Source organism: Phyllobates terribilis, unplaced genomic scaffold (genome assembly GCF_046119375.1).
Source record: "Phyllobates terribilis strain yellow unplaced genomic scaffold, ASM4611937v1 Scaffold_5__5_contigs__length_657084704, whole genome shotgun sequence".
NCBI classification, from domain to species: Eukaryota; Metazoa; Chordata; class Amphibia; order Anura; family Dendrobatidae; genus Phyllobates; species Phyllobates terribilis.
In genome coordinates, this window is record NW_027362765.1 from 240,071,281 (window position 1) to 240,088,006 (window position 16,726).

Here is a 16,726-nt window from a genome sequence, read left to right on the forward strand (position 1 = left end):
AGGTTGTAAGAAGGCTGTAAAACAATACTTGGATAAAAACTGCTTTAAAACCGCATAAAAACTGAAAAATACTCATGAAAACGACCACATGGACGCCAGGCTGGATAATGCTAGAAAACCAAGTCGGAATTTTCTGCCTTCAAAAATTGTGTGTAACATACCCGAAAAAAGGCTGTTCACCACTGGACAACCCTATACTAATGGGCTCAGGGAGGTAAAAAAAGAAATAAAAAATTACATTTGGCAGCAGTGTCATGTGAACGCTGCAGCTGATCAGCATATTCCATCTGTCTGCAGCGCTCATATGACACATTCCCCCTCCCTTCCTTAATGTTGATGCCAACAGGCCGGCAGAGGACCCAGTCTTAATACGGAGGAGCGTCACCAGTCCGGGAAGTGAGTATCAATTTTTTTGTTAACATCCCTGGATCCATTAATAAGGGGATTGCGGTTAACCCTTTTAAGGACAAATCTATGAAGGTTTCATTAAGGAAGATAGGACAAGTATATGAATGATAGAGGTTTTAGTTTTGGGGGCTATTAAGGACTATTACTTGAGTGCCTATTTTCAGTAATGAATGACTGAATGATGGGGGGTCCCACTACTTAGACCCATAATGCTAGACCGTACTAAGAGGCATCTTTTCTTATTTATGCAGGCACACTGCCGCATATATGGATGTGGCTGTACCTGGTATTGCGGCTCAGGCTACAATGGTTGTGTCCCTTCCATTCTGCTAATCACTGGAGATCCTAAGAACTGTCCATCAATTGCCCCTGACATCGGCATTTATTATTATTAATTATTATTATTAATAAGCTAAAGCTCTTGATGATTTAACAGCACAGCCAACTACACATTTGCAGTTTTCATATTTAGTCACTCAACTATTTACATTGTTTTTGATGGTTTATCTATATATTCATGCATATGTGTGAGTAGGTACACACCATAGCTTTTAGATATGGTATACACACAGACCGCTACGTGCTAATTACACGAATGCATGTTTTTATCAAGGTCATGCTCACGCTGTCGATTAAAGTTACAGCTAGGGCTCCACTGTGACCATAGAGGCTCTCGGCCTACTGCCCAGCAAAGTTGGCAATGCCATCCTGTGGTTGGGCAACGGGCATCATCATTAAAGAAAGCACTTCTCATTATTGAAGCCCTGGCTTATTTATGTTAGTATATATTGAATGCATGTAATATCAGTTTGCAGATGGCGTCTGTGGATTATAAAGCATACACTGGACACACATATGTAGTCTCCACTATCTGTGGTGCCAGTCTGTATTGCTCAGTAATACTTCTGCCATTGTTGCATTGGTAGATCTCAATAAGACCACCATCTTCGTTGTTGAAAGGCTCAGAACATCTGCACCCGAAAGGAAACAAAAGGGTTAAAGGAATTTTCCCATGTTTGAAATCTATCGCCTATTCATAGGATAGATAAGTGTCTGATTGCTGGGGCCCCACCAGTTACTAGAACTGGAGTACCCCACTGGTAGTGCCCCTGCGATCAGATCGATCATCTGTCTTGTGGACAGGTGATGAATGTCAACCATGGGGCAACCCCTTTAATGTATTCAGTTCTCGAAGGACTGAAGGGAATCTCCCATCCCAAGTTATGTATCCTTTCAAAACCCCCAATTCAGGTGTATCCCCATTCTCCTCCACAAAAAAGGAGATAGCTCCCCCTCATCCCCAACAGTAAAGTGGCAGTGCCTGTAGTGTGAATGCAAAAAAAGGATGGGATTCCCCAATCGGTGACTACCCTTCTCTGCACATGGAGCTCCACCAACTTGTGACTGGCACATATCCAGCACTTGACTGATAAGGTGGGTAGAACCCTTCAATCATCCATTGCAATGTTGCGGAAGAGGTAGGACATGGACTCTCCATTGTGGATCCGGCGGATCGCTTCTGACAGAATCAGACTGATGTCCACAGTTTTGATCTTTGAGCACTGTAGCTTCTGTACCTCATGGGGGACGGTGTTTGTCACCACAACCTTGGGAAACACAGAAGAGATAGTAAGTACTAAAAGGGATGTTTGTTGCATTTCACTCATAAAAGGGATCTTCACAGACTACAATATTAATGGTCTATTGTTAAGTTTGGCGATCAAAATCACATCCTGCCTTCCTGGAGAGGCCACGCCATTCCAGAAAATCCAGCTTAGTCCTTTCACTTTCATAAGACTAAGATGTAGTATCAGACAAGGCCACTGCTGAGCATGCGCTAAGCCCACCTTGGCCCCTCAGACAGCTGACTGTCAAAGGATCGACACGATGGCCACATCTTGTATAATAATTGACATGTAATTATCGGGGCACTGACCTCATCGATTAAGGAGTCTTCAATAAGGTTGGGGGCATCTGCAGACAAGATACCATGAGTGGCCATCACAAAAATCTTGTATGCTCCACGTTCCTTAAGAATCTCAGCGGCAGCCACAAAGCTCTCTACCTCATCTATGATGTCATCCTGAAGTCATGGACATACAGAAAGGTCAGAAAGTAGTCAGGAAATATGTGATGGCTAAGAATAGAAATTGGAAGGTATTCTTACCACTATGATGGCAATCCGTCCACCCACATCTCCCACCACGCTGATTGGAGGCTTCTCCTTGGCTATCATCACTTTATTGAGACAGGGAAGGAAACTGTTAATTAAAGCAACAGGACAATGAACATGCAGAAAACAGCCAATGAGAAGAGAAATGTTAGAGGAAGTCTGCCATAAGCGCATGCTGGGCAGGAGGCAGGACTGAGCATTAATCAGAATTCCTAGTGTGCCCTATTCCTACCAACTCTGGTGTGTCTATGCAGACTAGATACAGATAGCACTTGTCAGTGAAAATAGTGCTGGTGACCAATATAATTAAGCCATACATTATCAGCTGGATTTCTGGGTAGGGAATCATAGGACTAAACAAGGAGCCTCGGATTTTTTTTCTTTGTAAAACTCAGACCGCTATACTGTTTTCCGGAAAATAAGACCTACCCCGAAAAAGCCCTAGCATGATTTTACAGGATTTTTGGAGTATGCTTGAAACATAAGCCCTACTCCAAAAATAAGCCCTAGTTACAGTCAGGACCGGTGTTAGGGTGGGGAGAAAACTGGGCTATTGCCCAGGGCCCCACGCTCTTAGGGACCCCCAGCGTTTCTATTCTAAGGTTAAGAATGCTTAAGGACCATTTCCGGTGACTACCTCTTGAAGCTCATCAAGAGAATGCCAAGAGTGTGCAAATCAAAGCAAAAGGTGGCTACTTTGAAGAACCTATAATATAAGACATATTTTCAGTTGTTTCACACTTTTTTGTTAAGTATATAATTCCACATGTGTTAATTCATAGTTTTGATGCCTTCAGTGTGAATGTACAATTTTCATAGTCATGAAAATACAGGAAAATCTTTAAATGAGAAGGTGTGTCCAAACTTTTGGTCTGTACTAAATATATATATATTATATTTTATGTATCTATCTATCTAGATAGAGATATCTATTTATTTATATATAACAAAGAATAAGACTGTCCAATTCTTTTTGCTTTCTTTTTACATTCAGACCATCCACATTTTCCTTTTTTAAACGTCTTTTTTCAATTCTTACGTTGAGGAGCAAAAAAAAAAGAGAAATCTATGTCACTCATGTACATCTTTGGTCATTTGGTCAGGCCAGCACTGCCATAGCCTGGCACTATAATAGGCTTTTTATTTGACACCCTGATGACTTCTATTAGTGTGAGAGGTGGGTTAGGGCACACAGTAAGAAATGAAGCACGGCAAGTCCCACACAGAACAGGCACCCGGCATACACACAGCAAAATGTTTTCCATACTTGGCAGTTCAATGCCTGGATACAGGGGCTGCCGTTTGCCTAATATCAAAAGCACAGGAAGCAAGTAAGCAATGGCTGCACAAAGACACAGGGTAAGGTAACCCCTCTGGAAAGGAGCAATTCTAATAGTAAATCTGTCCATCAATGTGGAAAAGCCATTAACACCTTATATTATACACTTTAAATAAGCTTTTATATCAATGTTTAGTCAAAGATGTCAATGTCAAGAACCAACAATGATTGAATACAAGTGCACGTTCAGGATTTTAAAGCAAGACCGAAAGTGACCAGCAAATTTTAAGGAATCCTATACCCTATCCCTTGCAGGGCTTTGAAAATGCTGCTTTTGTCTTTCTGATGGAACCTTAAATAGCAATATTTTAAAGAGTAATGTAAGGAGAAAATAGGGCACTCACCACTGCGTGTTAAAATAAGCTTTATTTGCAGTCCCAAACAGATTCCCTCTGATGAAGCGTGACTTACACGCGAAACGGCTGTCAGCCATATTGTCTCCACAATCTGTTTGGAACCACAAATAAAGCTTATTTTAACGCTCAGTGGTGAATGCCCCATTTTCTCCTTACATTAGTATTTGGACCATTTCCTGGTGAGCACCATTGAGACGGTTAATCAGCTGCTGAATCTAGATAGTTCATCATTGCTATTTCAAAGCACATGATGTGAATGAAAGCAGTGCTGGATCCCTGTTTGTTTTTACAATTAGTGGAATATTTTAAAAAGCATCTGTCATCTTCATTTACAGGGGCTGTCATCACAAAATCAGAGCCACCGCAGCCATCACTGCCGGTCTGGCTCCCACCACAGCTGATTTTGCCAGCAGATGATCCAGTCAGGTACATGTTTCCTCCACTGTGGCAGTTGCAGAGAAAAAAGTAGTATTACAGTACTGTGCAAAAGTTTCAGGAAGGTTTGGAAAAAAATAAAAATGATTTTTAAAAAAAAATGAAATCGTAATAGTTTATTTTTATCAATTAACAAAATGAAAAGTGAGTGGAAAAAAAGATTAATCAGAATAAAATCAACATTTGGTGTCACCGCCCTTTGCTTTTAAAGCAGCATCAATTCTTTGATAATATATTACATGATGGATTAGTATCCTTTGTATTTCTTGTCATTGAGGACATCATTAATCCTGACCAAATCCCCAATTCCATTTGCAATAATGCAGCTCCACATTTGCAAGAAACCTCCATTGCCAACCCTTCGGCAAACAAACTGCCTTCTGTTCACATTTTGACTCATCAGTCCACACACTTGCTACCATATTTCTACACCCCAGTTCCTGTGTTTTCGTGCATAGTTTAATCACTTGGCCTTGTTTCCTTGTATGGGTGGCACGGTGGCTCAGTGGTTAGCACTGCAGCGCTGAGGTCCTGGGTTCAAATCCCACCAAGGACAACATCTGCAAGGAGTTTGTATGTTCTCCCTGTGTTTGTGTGGGTTTCCTCTGGGTTTTTCGGTTTCCTCCCACACTACAAAGACATACTGATAGGGAATCTAGATTGTGAGCCCCAATGGGGACAGTGATGATAATGTCTGTAAAGTGCTGCAGAATATGATCGCGCTATATAAGCAAAGCATAATAATATAAAATGTGTAAAGTATGGTTTATGGCCACAATTCTTCCATGAAGAGCACTAATGGCCAGAATTTTCTTCATAGTAAATGAGTGTAACTGGGTCTAATTGGTCCCTACCAGTTCTGAGCTGATGGCACTGCTGGACATCTTATTATTAAGTAAACATGATGTGTCTTTCATCTGCTTCACTAAGTTTCCTTGGCCGAGAAAAACAGGTAGATACTTATCCATTATGCAATACAATCAGGGAGGCTCCAAATCTATTCTGTAGCACAACCGTGACCTCAAACCTGTGTACAAGTGTATCTAGAAGAATGACCATGACCCCAAACATACAGCCAATATCATTAAGAAACATCTTCAGCATAAAAAGAAACAAGGAGTCTTGATATGGCCCTCAAAGAGCCATGATCTCAACATCATTGAGTCTACTTGTGATTACATGAAGAGACAGAAGAATTTCTACAAGTCTACATCCACAAAAGATCTGTGGTAAGTTCTTCAAGATGTTTGGAACAAGGTTTCTACTGAGTTCCTTCAAAACCTGTGTACAAGTGTATCTAGAAGAACTGATGAAGGCAAAAGATAGTCACACAAAATATTGAACCAAATTACAGAAAAATTCAATATATATAAAATTATGCATGACTCACAGGAAGAAAAACCCTATTAAAAAACAACCTTTATTATGTAATATTAAAATTTTTCAATAAACAATAAATTGAACAATTGTAATATTACCTACTAAAGGTTATTTTTTAATGGGGTTTTTCTTCCTGTGAGTCACACCAAATATTGCTTCGAACTAGATATGTTTTGTACATTCACTTTGCATTTTGTTAATTGATAAAAAAAAGAAACTATTATTTATGAAAGTATTCTAACTTGGCAGCACTTTTTTTCTGCACCTACCTAAAACTTTTGCACAGTACTGTAAATGGCAGCTCAAATGTATTGTATGGCAAACCCCAGTCCACCAAAAAGAGATCCACTGTGGGAGGAGATGCCGCTCCATAATGGTCCATTATGCACTAATACAGAGGTTGTCCCGATGGCACAAGCCTTTAAAAGAGAAAGACCCCTCTGAGATTGAATACCTGACTCCATTACTGCAATGTGCTATGAAGCCAACTTTGAGAATGCTCCGCTTACTATGACGTAATAGTATATCACAGGGAGGAAAGTATTTACATAGTGTCCCTATAACAAATGCTATTTTAAAAGCATTAATGTGAATGTGACCAATCTAGAACAGTCCTGGTGTATTGTGACATTTGCTGCCAGTTCCGGCTCTTCTCATCTGTCTTCTTAGAGAGCAGATACGATTAAGTTCTAGGAAGTCCCCAACCCACATTCCCCTTCTGGGTGAAAAGGCATTCCATGGACTCATTTACAGATCTAATCTCATTCATTCTCCGCTCATCTACACCTCCCTGACCCTGGCCTACACTCATCTCTCCTCTTTCTCAATAAGACTTATCACTTTCTGTATTTGCACTGCTATATTTAGCATGGCTATGAACAGGAGCCATCTAACAATGACTGTGGCAAGAAACGTTCCCTTCTTAAATCGGAAATAAGGCCAGTTCTTAATATAAAAGTCTTAAGCTGTTCCCCCATCTCCCTCTTGCTACTTAAAAATATTGCTTCATTGCCATAATTAATGTGCGATTCTTATATTCTTTACCCCAGTGTTTAAGCAACTTTATACATCTGCCTTATATACAGTACTTTTGGCTATTAGACCATTGGAAATCAATGATCTGCATTAGTTTCTCATAATATGTATGCCAACATTGCACATTATTGCTAGATTTGTTTACTTATATAGGTTTCCTAATAAAACAATTCAACCATAAGGGCTCATGCACACGGCCGTAAAAATTAGACAAGTGCTATCCGTCGTTTTGATGGATCGCACTCGTCCCGTTGTTATTCTATCGGGCCGTGCACATGTCCGATTTTTTTCGGTCTAATTATTGGATCACACTTAGCCATTCATGTCAATGGGTCTGTGGGGAAAAAAAAAATGGGACAGCACTGGGATGACATGACAGCCAAACATTTAATGTGTATAATGATGGTGACAAGACTTCCCTATACATCAAAACTGGGGGGAAAGGCTGGGAATTTTGGATTTCAACTGACAAGATCCTTTGTTCTTAAAGGCAATCTGTCGACAAGTTTTTGCCATCTTAGAGCAGGATAATGTAGGGGCAGAGACCCTGATTCCAGCGGTGTGTGACTTACTGGGTTGCTTTCTGCAGTTTTGATTCTACCAGTTCTCTGAATGCTCACACCGCTGATGTCAATGGTGGGGGAGGGGTTTTAAAGAGCTCATGCATATGGAGGACAACTTGGCAGCAGGTTTACTAGTTCTCAAGTGATAAAAATCACTAATTCATCATCAGCAGATTATCAAAATTACAGCAATCAGCACAGTAAGTGAAATGCCACTGGAATCAGGGTCTCTGTCTCTACATTATACTGCTCTCAGATTAGGTGGCAAAAACCCGGTGACAGATTCACTTTAAGGAAGGCAAGCCTCCACCAGACTTGTTTGGCAGCAGTTTACGTCTCACTCCCTATTGAGAATACATGCACACTCGGCTGATTGGGGTGTGCATTTGTATGGGTGGAGTGAGAAAGAAAAGCTGTCAGATGAACAAGCGACATCTAAAGTGTATGACTAGCTTTACTCCACAGAGAGCCTGACTCCTATCCACAAGTCCTACCTGAAACATCTTAAGAAGTTTAGCTATGGGAACTGTGTGATGAGATCCTAAGGCTATGTGCCCACGATGCAGAAATGCTCCGAATTTTTTTCCTGAGCGTTTCTGCATCTCCCCTGGCAGAAAAAAATCATGCGGATTGTACATGTGGATTGTACATGCGGATTGTACATGTGGATTGTACATGCGTTTTCCTGCCAGGGACAAGCGGAAGTGAAGCGTTCTTCACATGCATTTCCGCATGCGGGTTGACAAGCGCTTTCCAAGCGATTTTAGCATCACTTGGAAAGTGCTTGACAACTTGGTCACACTATATAAATCCATGCAACCGGCATAGATTTATATAGTGTGACCGTAAAGAATGGTAAAAAAAAAATATAAATCTATACTTACCTTCCGATGGCCCCCGGTGTCTTGCTGCGCTCCGTCCCGGCTGCCGGCAGATCGCGTTACACTGAAGGACCTGCCGTCACATGACTATGACGTCAGCGCAGGTCCTTCAGTCCACCGCGATCTGCCAGCAAGCCGAGACAAGGACGCCGGGGGCCATCGGAAGGTAAGTATAATATTTATTTTTTATTTTATTCTTTTTTTTACAGGTTCTATGGTACCCGGGTCCAGAGAAGAGTCTCCTGTCCTCTAGACCCGGGTACCATCCGCACATTGAAACGTTTGGATTCCGCATGTACAGATGCAGTGATGCGGAATCCAAGCGGTCCAATGCAAGTCAATGGCGGCGAAAACGCAAAATAATTGGTAGTGCTGCATTTTTTTCCGCAATGATAACCCGCAGCGGAAATTTCCGCAGCATGTGCGCAGCACATGAGGATTATCATTGGGGAACATGGCAGGCCTTCTGCCAAGCGTTTTTAAGCGTTTCTGCAGCGTTTTTGCCGCTGCGGAAACGCTTAAAAAACGCATTGTGGGCACACAGCCTTACACTGCAGATATACCTTGCAGTGATAGGACTCTAATTTTCAAGAGCGTGAGGTTTTTTATTCATATATCCTATGCAAAAGTGCAACATTTTGATCCTTTCTAGAGTCTTTCTTAAGCAATGATTGAAAGACTGAACTTGTGTGTGGGACATGTAAACCAACATTTTTGCATATTTGGAAGCCATTTGGTCAGTACCAGAATGCAAAATCCTGAGATTTTTTCTGTAAATGCAAATACTGTATTTCTTGGAAAGGTAAGAAAATATTAGGAATCAATAAGGACTCTCCCTAGAGTCTCAGCATTCAGTAAGTGACCCAAAGGGGGATGGCACGGGATTTGGCTGAAACCGTAACTTAAAAAGACTTTAAATCATCATAATCATATATAATCATCATAGACAGTAAGATATAAAAACTTACAGGGGATCTCCAGCCCAGGGTGCACTGTAGTATTCTTCACAGTGGGCGGAGAGTGACGTCCATCAGCCATGTCATGTTCTGAACACTGTGGCTCTCCATGGATGACGGCAAGTCCCAGACGCAGACGCTCAGCATAGGACTGTGCCCTTAGTAGATGATACAAGATGGTTAAAATGTGGAAAATAGACTTGTAAAAGAGTAAATAATAGCAACGTCCCCCTTGTGTTCTAAACTAGGTACTGCTCTACACGTTTGTTGGCAATGCAGGCTTATTACCTTAAAGGGATGTTCCGGGGAAATGAAAATGGTTTATAAGCAGTAATTGTCATACAAATAATCTTTGTAATTTATCTTTAATAAAAATTACAAATTAATTTTGCCATTTCAGTCTGGACCCAAAGCTCTCTACGTTCTTGACACACAGGGAAATAAACCCTATGACCAAGTGACCTCGTCCCCTTTGTGCTCAGCATCTCTAGAAGCATAGTATGTCATACTCTTGTTTCGCCCCTCACTAGCTTCATCAGGCACTCATGTGACATCAGCGTTTTTCATTTATATCTGGTAGTTAATTCATAACAAGTAAAGTTGTAGAAAGCTGCAGTCTGATTACTACATGATGAAGCTGGAGGAATAAGGAACAAGTATAATGTAGGGGGTGCTGCCTACTGATATGTGCTGGACATGCCTGCATAGAATACAATCATGGAGCTTACGTGGAGGACTGCAGTCAGACATGCCTCTATTATACAGATCCCTTTTTACAAGCAACATAGAGATTCAATCCAAGCAATCATCAGACTTTCTAAGATTTTAGCTAGCTTGCTTTTACCTCTTTGCAGCATCTGGAGACTTTGCAACTATGACTGCATTTCTGTAATCTTGAACCTGAAAATTAAGGAATCGCACAGATAATCATGGACTTGTCTTTTCTTAAAATGCTATGACAGTGACAGAGTACCTGACTATTGCGGAGGTAATGGAAGGAAAGGTCTGAATGCGGGGTACGTGTTACTACTCACCTCCTCTTGTATATACTGTAGCAGGAAAGGGGATGCTCGGAGGTTGTCCACGGGAAAGTTGAAGAAGCCCTGGATTTCTTTTTGATGCAAGTCCATTGTGATGATGTGTGTCAGTCCTTAAGGAAAAAATGAAAACGATACAATATAGTAAAGCACAATGGAATTTTAAAGCCCTCTCATACACATTAGATTAATGTCGGCTGAAACCGCTGGTAATGACAGGTGGGCTAATAATCTAACATGTATGGGAGGTCCGGACAATGGATTATCGAGAAAGCTATTGATCGGACATTTCCAACATCGGACTGCCGATCCTTTTGTTCTTTCTGCGATAAGCTGCAGCCAGATATGTCAGAAACACTAGATCATACTAGGGAAAAGCAAACGTGTAGGGCAAGATATGGAATATATGAGGCAACTAATCTGCAGTGCATATCATCACAAAATACAAGGCCTGATTGTCCAAGTATACAGTAAATACCTAAAACGTGTTAGGCTAGGTTCCCACTTATACGGTTGCTCTACGTTGAGCATGGCAAAATTTCCATTGGAATCCTTGAAAAACTGTATTCCAACAGGAACTCCATTTACTTCAATGAAGCCGATGGAGTCACTGTGCGCACCGTCTGCCCTCCATGCAGACAGGATTTGTGTTTTTAAGACATTAAAAAATAGAAATGACATGGGGGCTCTGTCAAGGCTCCTGACTGAAACCCCCACCTGATCCTCGGCCGAGAGCACTGTATTAGTGTGAACCTAGCCTTTCATTTTAGGGATTTACTGTATATCTGGACAATCACAGCATTGTGTTATTTGATTGAATGTTTATTATTGGCTCCATATTTCATGGCAAGCGACCTGTAAGATACACAGATAAAAAAATTATAAAATTATTTGTATAAACCTTTTTGTATTTAGTTGAAGGTGTAACAAAATGAAGTTTTCAACAGTTTCCTACTAATTATGGATAGGGGTGAATTGTTGTCAGTCAAAGGCCTTCAGAAGGGTTAATCAGGAAGACATTTGTGAGACAAAGGCAGCCGCTACATGATGCCCGATCCACTGATCAGGATGATCCTTTATAAGTATTTTGGAGAGAAAGAACATAGATTCATCAATACAAGATTGCTCGTAGCATCTTTAGGTTGGGAGGGGGAGAGTACATAGCTGGAGTCCAAAAAAAGTGGTATAAAAGTCCCAAGTGTGGCACAGAGGAGGAAAGTTCAGGACGGATTCCCTGGAAAAAAAGACTTGGCATTCAGGGAGGAGTCCCTGGAGAAAAAATGCATTCAGGGAGGGGTCCCTGATGGTGAGATGCCAGGGAAATAACATTCCTGATCCAAGGAGATCCCTGGAGGAAAGACATTCCAAGAGGCCCATACCACGAGGTGATACCTGGGAGCGAGATGAGGAGAACTGAAGGAATTAGTTGAAGAACAAAATAAGAAATTTGACTAAATAAAAATTAATAAAAAAAAAATTGTTGTATGTCATCATTTTCTGAGTCCCCTAACTTTTCCTTCAATGGTGCTGTGTGAGGACAAGATGGTGTTTTTATTGGTACAATTTTGGGGTACATATTTCATAGCTTTTCACTGCATTTTCTTGTAGGAAGATGGAGGACCAGTAACTAATATCTGAAATTCTGGGGTTTCAATTTTTTTTTTCTTTTTAAGCTTTGTTCTTTAAAGAGGCAGATGTTGGCTGTATAACACAGACGGCAACTGCCGTGTAAGGAGTGGGCTCAGCTCTTCAGATCGCTCCATACATCGGCACCCAACTGGAAGGGCGCAGTCAGACAGCTGTATTACTCTTGTGAAGATCGCATTGCAATCCTCGGACTGGCCGTTGGCTCTCCTGATCTGAGTGTGACAGCTGCATAGAAATACATGCTGTCACGCTCAAGTCAGGAGAGCGGATGGCCAGTCCGAGTATTGCGATGCGATCCTCACGCGAGTAATACGGCCATCTGACTGCACCCAAAGGGTTTAGAGGATATGTATGAAGTTTTAAACTTCTAACCAATCGATAGCGTAGGTGATGACTTGCTGACATTACTGGGAACCCTACCAATACTGAGCCCTGTCTGATTGGAGCGGCAGCTGAGCATGTGCTCTGCTACTCTATACATTGTCTATGAAACTGCTGGAGATAACCGGAATTTCCACAAGTCTCATAGAGACTTGAATAAACATAATCATGATGCCGGCAATAGTAATGGGTAATGTAGAGCAACTCCCACCTACCAGCATTGGACAGCATGGAGGCCAGCAGCTTGCATACGATAGAACCTCTCTTACGCATTTTACTCTGCTTACTGTAAGGAAAATATGGGATGACCCCAATGATGTTCTTGGCACAGGATGTCTTGAGAGCATATGTCATGATCAATAGCTCCATCACGGCGGTGTTCACATCCCTGTGAAGGTATATGTCAATACAAAAAGCTATTAGAACATGTCCAATGGCTACTTACAGGACAATAAATCAGATGCAATAGCTTTTCCTTCACTTCAAAGCCCTAAATTAACCAGCCTGACGGTCCATGACTGTGAAAAGTATGAAAGCGGCACACCTGCCACTATAATTCTGTGACCTTCAAGCCTGAATTACATGAAGCCTTCTCTGGGCCAGAGATAATAATGCTAGCTTTAATCCCTATTCACTGACAGCTGCGGATGCCAAAGGAATGAGGTTTATGCTGAACGTCTCCTCTGTGTGGTGTATCCCTTCTTATACCCAAATTATATGGCTTCCTGGAATAGCAACGATCAGCTGATGGGCTAGTAATGAAATGAGAGTGGTAGATTAGGCTGATTCAGAAGGGACCATTATACAATCTGTTGTCCTATATGGCAGAATGATCATTTATTGCTGACTTCTTCTAGAACCATGCCAGCTGCGCCCCCTCCCAGGGGCGATAGGTTTATTCACCTTGGGATTGTCTGTATGATAAATATATCTTGTCCACGGACTGATTCCTGAATTTCCACTCTGGTTTCTAAAGAGAAAATGACACCATTAATTGAAAAGAATATTAATAAACTGATGCAGAAGGTGTCAATCTGGACATCTCACCTCCATTAGTCTCCTGGTAGACAACGGCTTTTCCAAGTTCTACTCCCAGCCGCCTAAAAGAGAAAAGAACGGTTTTATGCATTAAATTACAAGACTGTAACAGGTACAGCATAGTAAACATTTTCCACCACCATTACAGCTATCCTAGGAGAAATAAGAGATTGGGGAACATAAACTGCTCGGCCATAACACTGAAACAACCTGCCAAACATTGTGTATGTTCCTCTTGTACCACCAAAAGAGCTCTGACCTATTGAGAAATGGACTTTTCAAGACCCCTGGAAGCGTCGTAATGTTGGCAGAAGATCCTAAAGGTTCTGTAAGTTGTGAGATGGGGCCTTCGTGGATCTAAGCTGTTGTTTTCCAACACTTCCCACGAATACTCAAGTGGACAGAGATCCAGGGACTTTGGAGCCCAAGACAGTATCCCAACTGTTATTAGGGAACAGTGCAGCCGTAAAGGTGTACACTTGGTTTACCACAATGATAAGGTAGGCGATACAGTTAGGTCCATATACAGTACAGACCAAAAGTTTGGACACACCTTCTCATTTAAAGATTTTTCTGTATTTTCATGACTATGAAAATTGTACATTCACACTGAAGGCATCAAAACTATGAATTAACACATGTGGAATTATATACTTAACAAAAGAGTGTGAAACAACTGAAAATATGTCTTATATTCTAGGTTCTTCAAAGTAGCCACCTTTTGCTTTGATGACTGCTTTGCACACTCTTGGCATTCTCTTGATGAGCTTCAAGAGGTAGTCACCGGAAATGGTTTTCACTTCACAGGTGTGCCCTGTCAGGTTTAATAAGTGGGATTTCTTGCCTTATAAATGGGATTAGGACCATCAGTTGTGTTGTGCAGAAGTCTGGTGGATACACAGCTGATAGTCCTACTGAATAGGCTGTTAGAATTTGTATTATGGCAAGAAAAAAGCAGCTAAGTGTAGAAAAACGAGTGGCCATCATTACTTTAAGAAATGAAGATCAGTCAGTGCAAAAAATTGGGCAAACTTTGAAAGTGTCTCCAAGTGCCGTTGCAAAAACCATCAAGCGCTACAAAGAAACATGCTCACATGAGGACCGCCCCAGAAAAGGAAGACTAAGAGTCACCTCTGCTTCTGAGGATAAGTTTATCCGAGTCACCAGCCTCAGAAATCGCAGGTTAACAGCAGCTCAGATTAGAGACCAGGTCAATGCCACACAGAGTTCTAGCAGCAGACACATCTCTACACCAACTGTTAAGAGGAGACTTTGTGCAGCAGGCCTTCATGGTAATATAGCTGCTAGGAAACCACTGCTAAGGACAGGCAACAAACAGAAGAGACTTGTTTGGGCTAAAGAACACAAGGAATGGACAGTAGACCAGTGCTTTGGTCCAAATTTGAGATCTTTGGTTCCAACCACCATGTCTTTGTACGACGCAGAAAAGGTGAACGGATGGACTCTACATGCCTGGTTCCCACTGTGAAGCATGGAGGAGGAGGTGTGATGGTGTAGGGGTGCTTTGCTGGTGACACTGTTGGGGATTTATTCAAAATTGAAGGCATACTGAACCAGCATGGCTACCACAGCATCTTGCAGCGGCATGCTGTTCCATCCGGTTTGCGTTTAGTTAGACCATCATATATTTTTCAACAGGACAATGACCCCAAACACACCTCCAGGCTGTGTAAGGGCGATTTGACCAATAAGGAGAGTGATCGGGTGCTACGCCAGATGACCTGGCTTCCACAGTCACCAGACCTGAACCCAATCGAGATGGTTTGGGGTGAGCAAAACCGCAGAGTGAAGGCAAAAGGGCCAACAAGTGCTAAGCATCTCTGGGAACTCCTTCAAGATTGTTGGAAGACCATTTAAGGTGACTACCTCTTGAAGCTCATCAAGAGAATGCCAAGAGTGTGCAAAGCAGTCATCAAAGCAAAAGGTGGCTACTTTGAAGAACCTAGAATATAAGACTTATTTTCAGTTGTTTCACACTTTTTTGTTAAGTATATAATTCCACATGTGTTAATTCATAGTTTTGATGCCTTCAGTGTGAATGTACAATTTTCATTGTCATGAAAATACAGAAAAATCTTTAAATGAGAAGGTGTGTCCAAACTTTTGGTCTGTACTGTATATTTGGACAGAGACAACATTTTTCTAATTTTGGTTCTAGACATTGCCACAATGAATTTTAAACAAAACAATTCAGATGCAGTTGAAGTTCAGACTTTCAGCTTTCATTTTAGGGTATCCACATTAAAATTGGATGACGGGTTTAGGAGTTTCAGCTCCTTAACATGTGCCACCCTGTTTTTAAAGGGACCAAAAGTAATTGGACAGATTCAATAATTGTAAATAAAATGTTCATTTCTAGTACTTGGTTGAAAACCCTTTGTTGGCAATGACTGGCTGAAGTCTTGAACTCATGGACATCACCAGACGCTGTGTTTCCTCCTTTTCGATGCTCTGCCAGGCCTTCACTGCGGTGGTTTTCAGTTGCTGTTTGTTTGTGGGCCTTTCTGTCTGAAGTTTAGTCTTTAACAAGTGAAATCCATGCTCAATTGGGTTGAGATCAGATAACTGACTTGGCCATTCAAGAATATTCCACTTCTTTGCTTTAATAAACTCCTGGGTTGCTTTGGCTTCATGTTTTGGGTCATTGTTCATCTGTAGTATGAATCGACGACCAATCAGTTTGGCTGCATTTGGCTGGATCTGAGCACACAGTATGGCTCTGAATACATCAGAATTCATTTGGCTGCTTCTGTCCTGTGTCACATCATCAATAAACACTAGTGACCCAGTGCCACTGGCAGCCATGCATGCCCAAGCCATCACACTGCCTCCGCCGTGTTTTACGGATGATGTGGTATGCTTTGGATCATGAGCTGTACCACGCCTTCGCCATACTTTTCTCTTTCCATAATTCTGGTAGAGGTTGATCTTGGTTTCATCTGTCCAAAGAATGTTCTTGCAGAACTGTGCAGGCTTTTTTAGATGTTTTTTAGCAAAGTCCAGTCTAGCCTTTTTATTCTTGATGCTTATGAGTGGCTTGCACCGTGCAGTGAACCCTCTGTATTTACTTTCATGC

At 41.5% G+C, this 16,726-nt stretch overlaps 1 protein-coding gene across 4 annotated transcripts in view; it reads right to left on the bottom strand.

The window, feature by feature from the left end:
* Window positions 1-512: 512 nt before the first annotated feature.
* PRPSAP1 (phosphoribosyl pyrophosphate synthetase associated protein 1) overlaps window positions 513-16,726 on the bottom strand; it is a 28,875-nt gene continuing 12,661 nt past the window's right edge. For all 4 annotated transcript variants that reach the window (XM_073683953.1, XM_073683951.1, XM_073683952.1 and 1 more), the window contains 9 exons: window positions 13,639-13,691; window positions 13,495-13,561; window positions 12,807-12,979; window positions 10,561-10,676; window positions 10,371-10,426; window positions 9,539-9,684; window positions 2,576-2,646; window positions 2,345-2,491; window positions 513-2,015 (listed from right to left, as the gene is read on the bottom strand). In XM_073683953.1, the coding sequence (XP_073540054.1) occupies window positions 1,857-2,015; window positions 2,345-2,491; window positions 2,576-2,646; window positions 9,539-9,684; window positions 10,371-10,426; window positions 10,561-10,676; window positions 12,807-12,979; window positions 13,495-13,561; window positions 13,639-13,691 (988 nt within the window). In that variant the 3' untranslated portion in view covers window positions 513-1,856. The remainder of the gene's footprint in view (window positions 2,016-2,344; window positions 2,492-2,575; window positions 2,647-9,538; window positions 9,685-10,370; window positions 10,427-10,560; window positions 10,677-12,806; window positions 12,980-13,494; window positions 13,562-13,638; window positions 13,692-16,726) is intronic.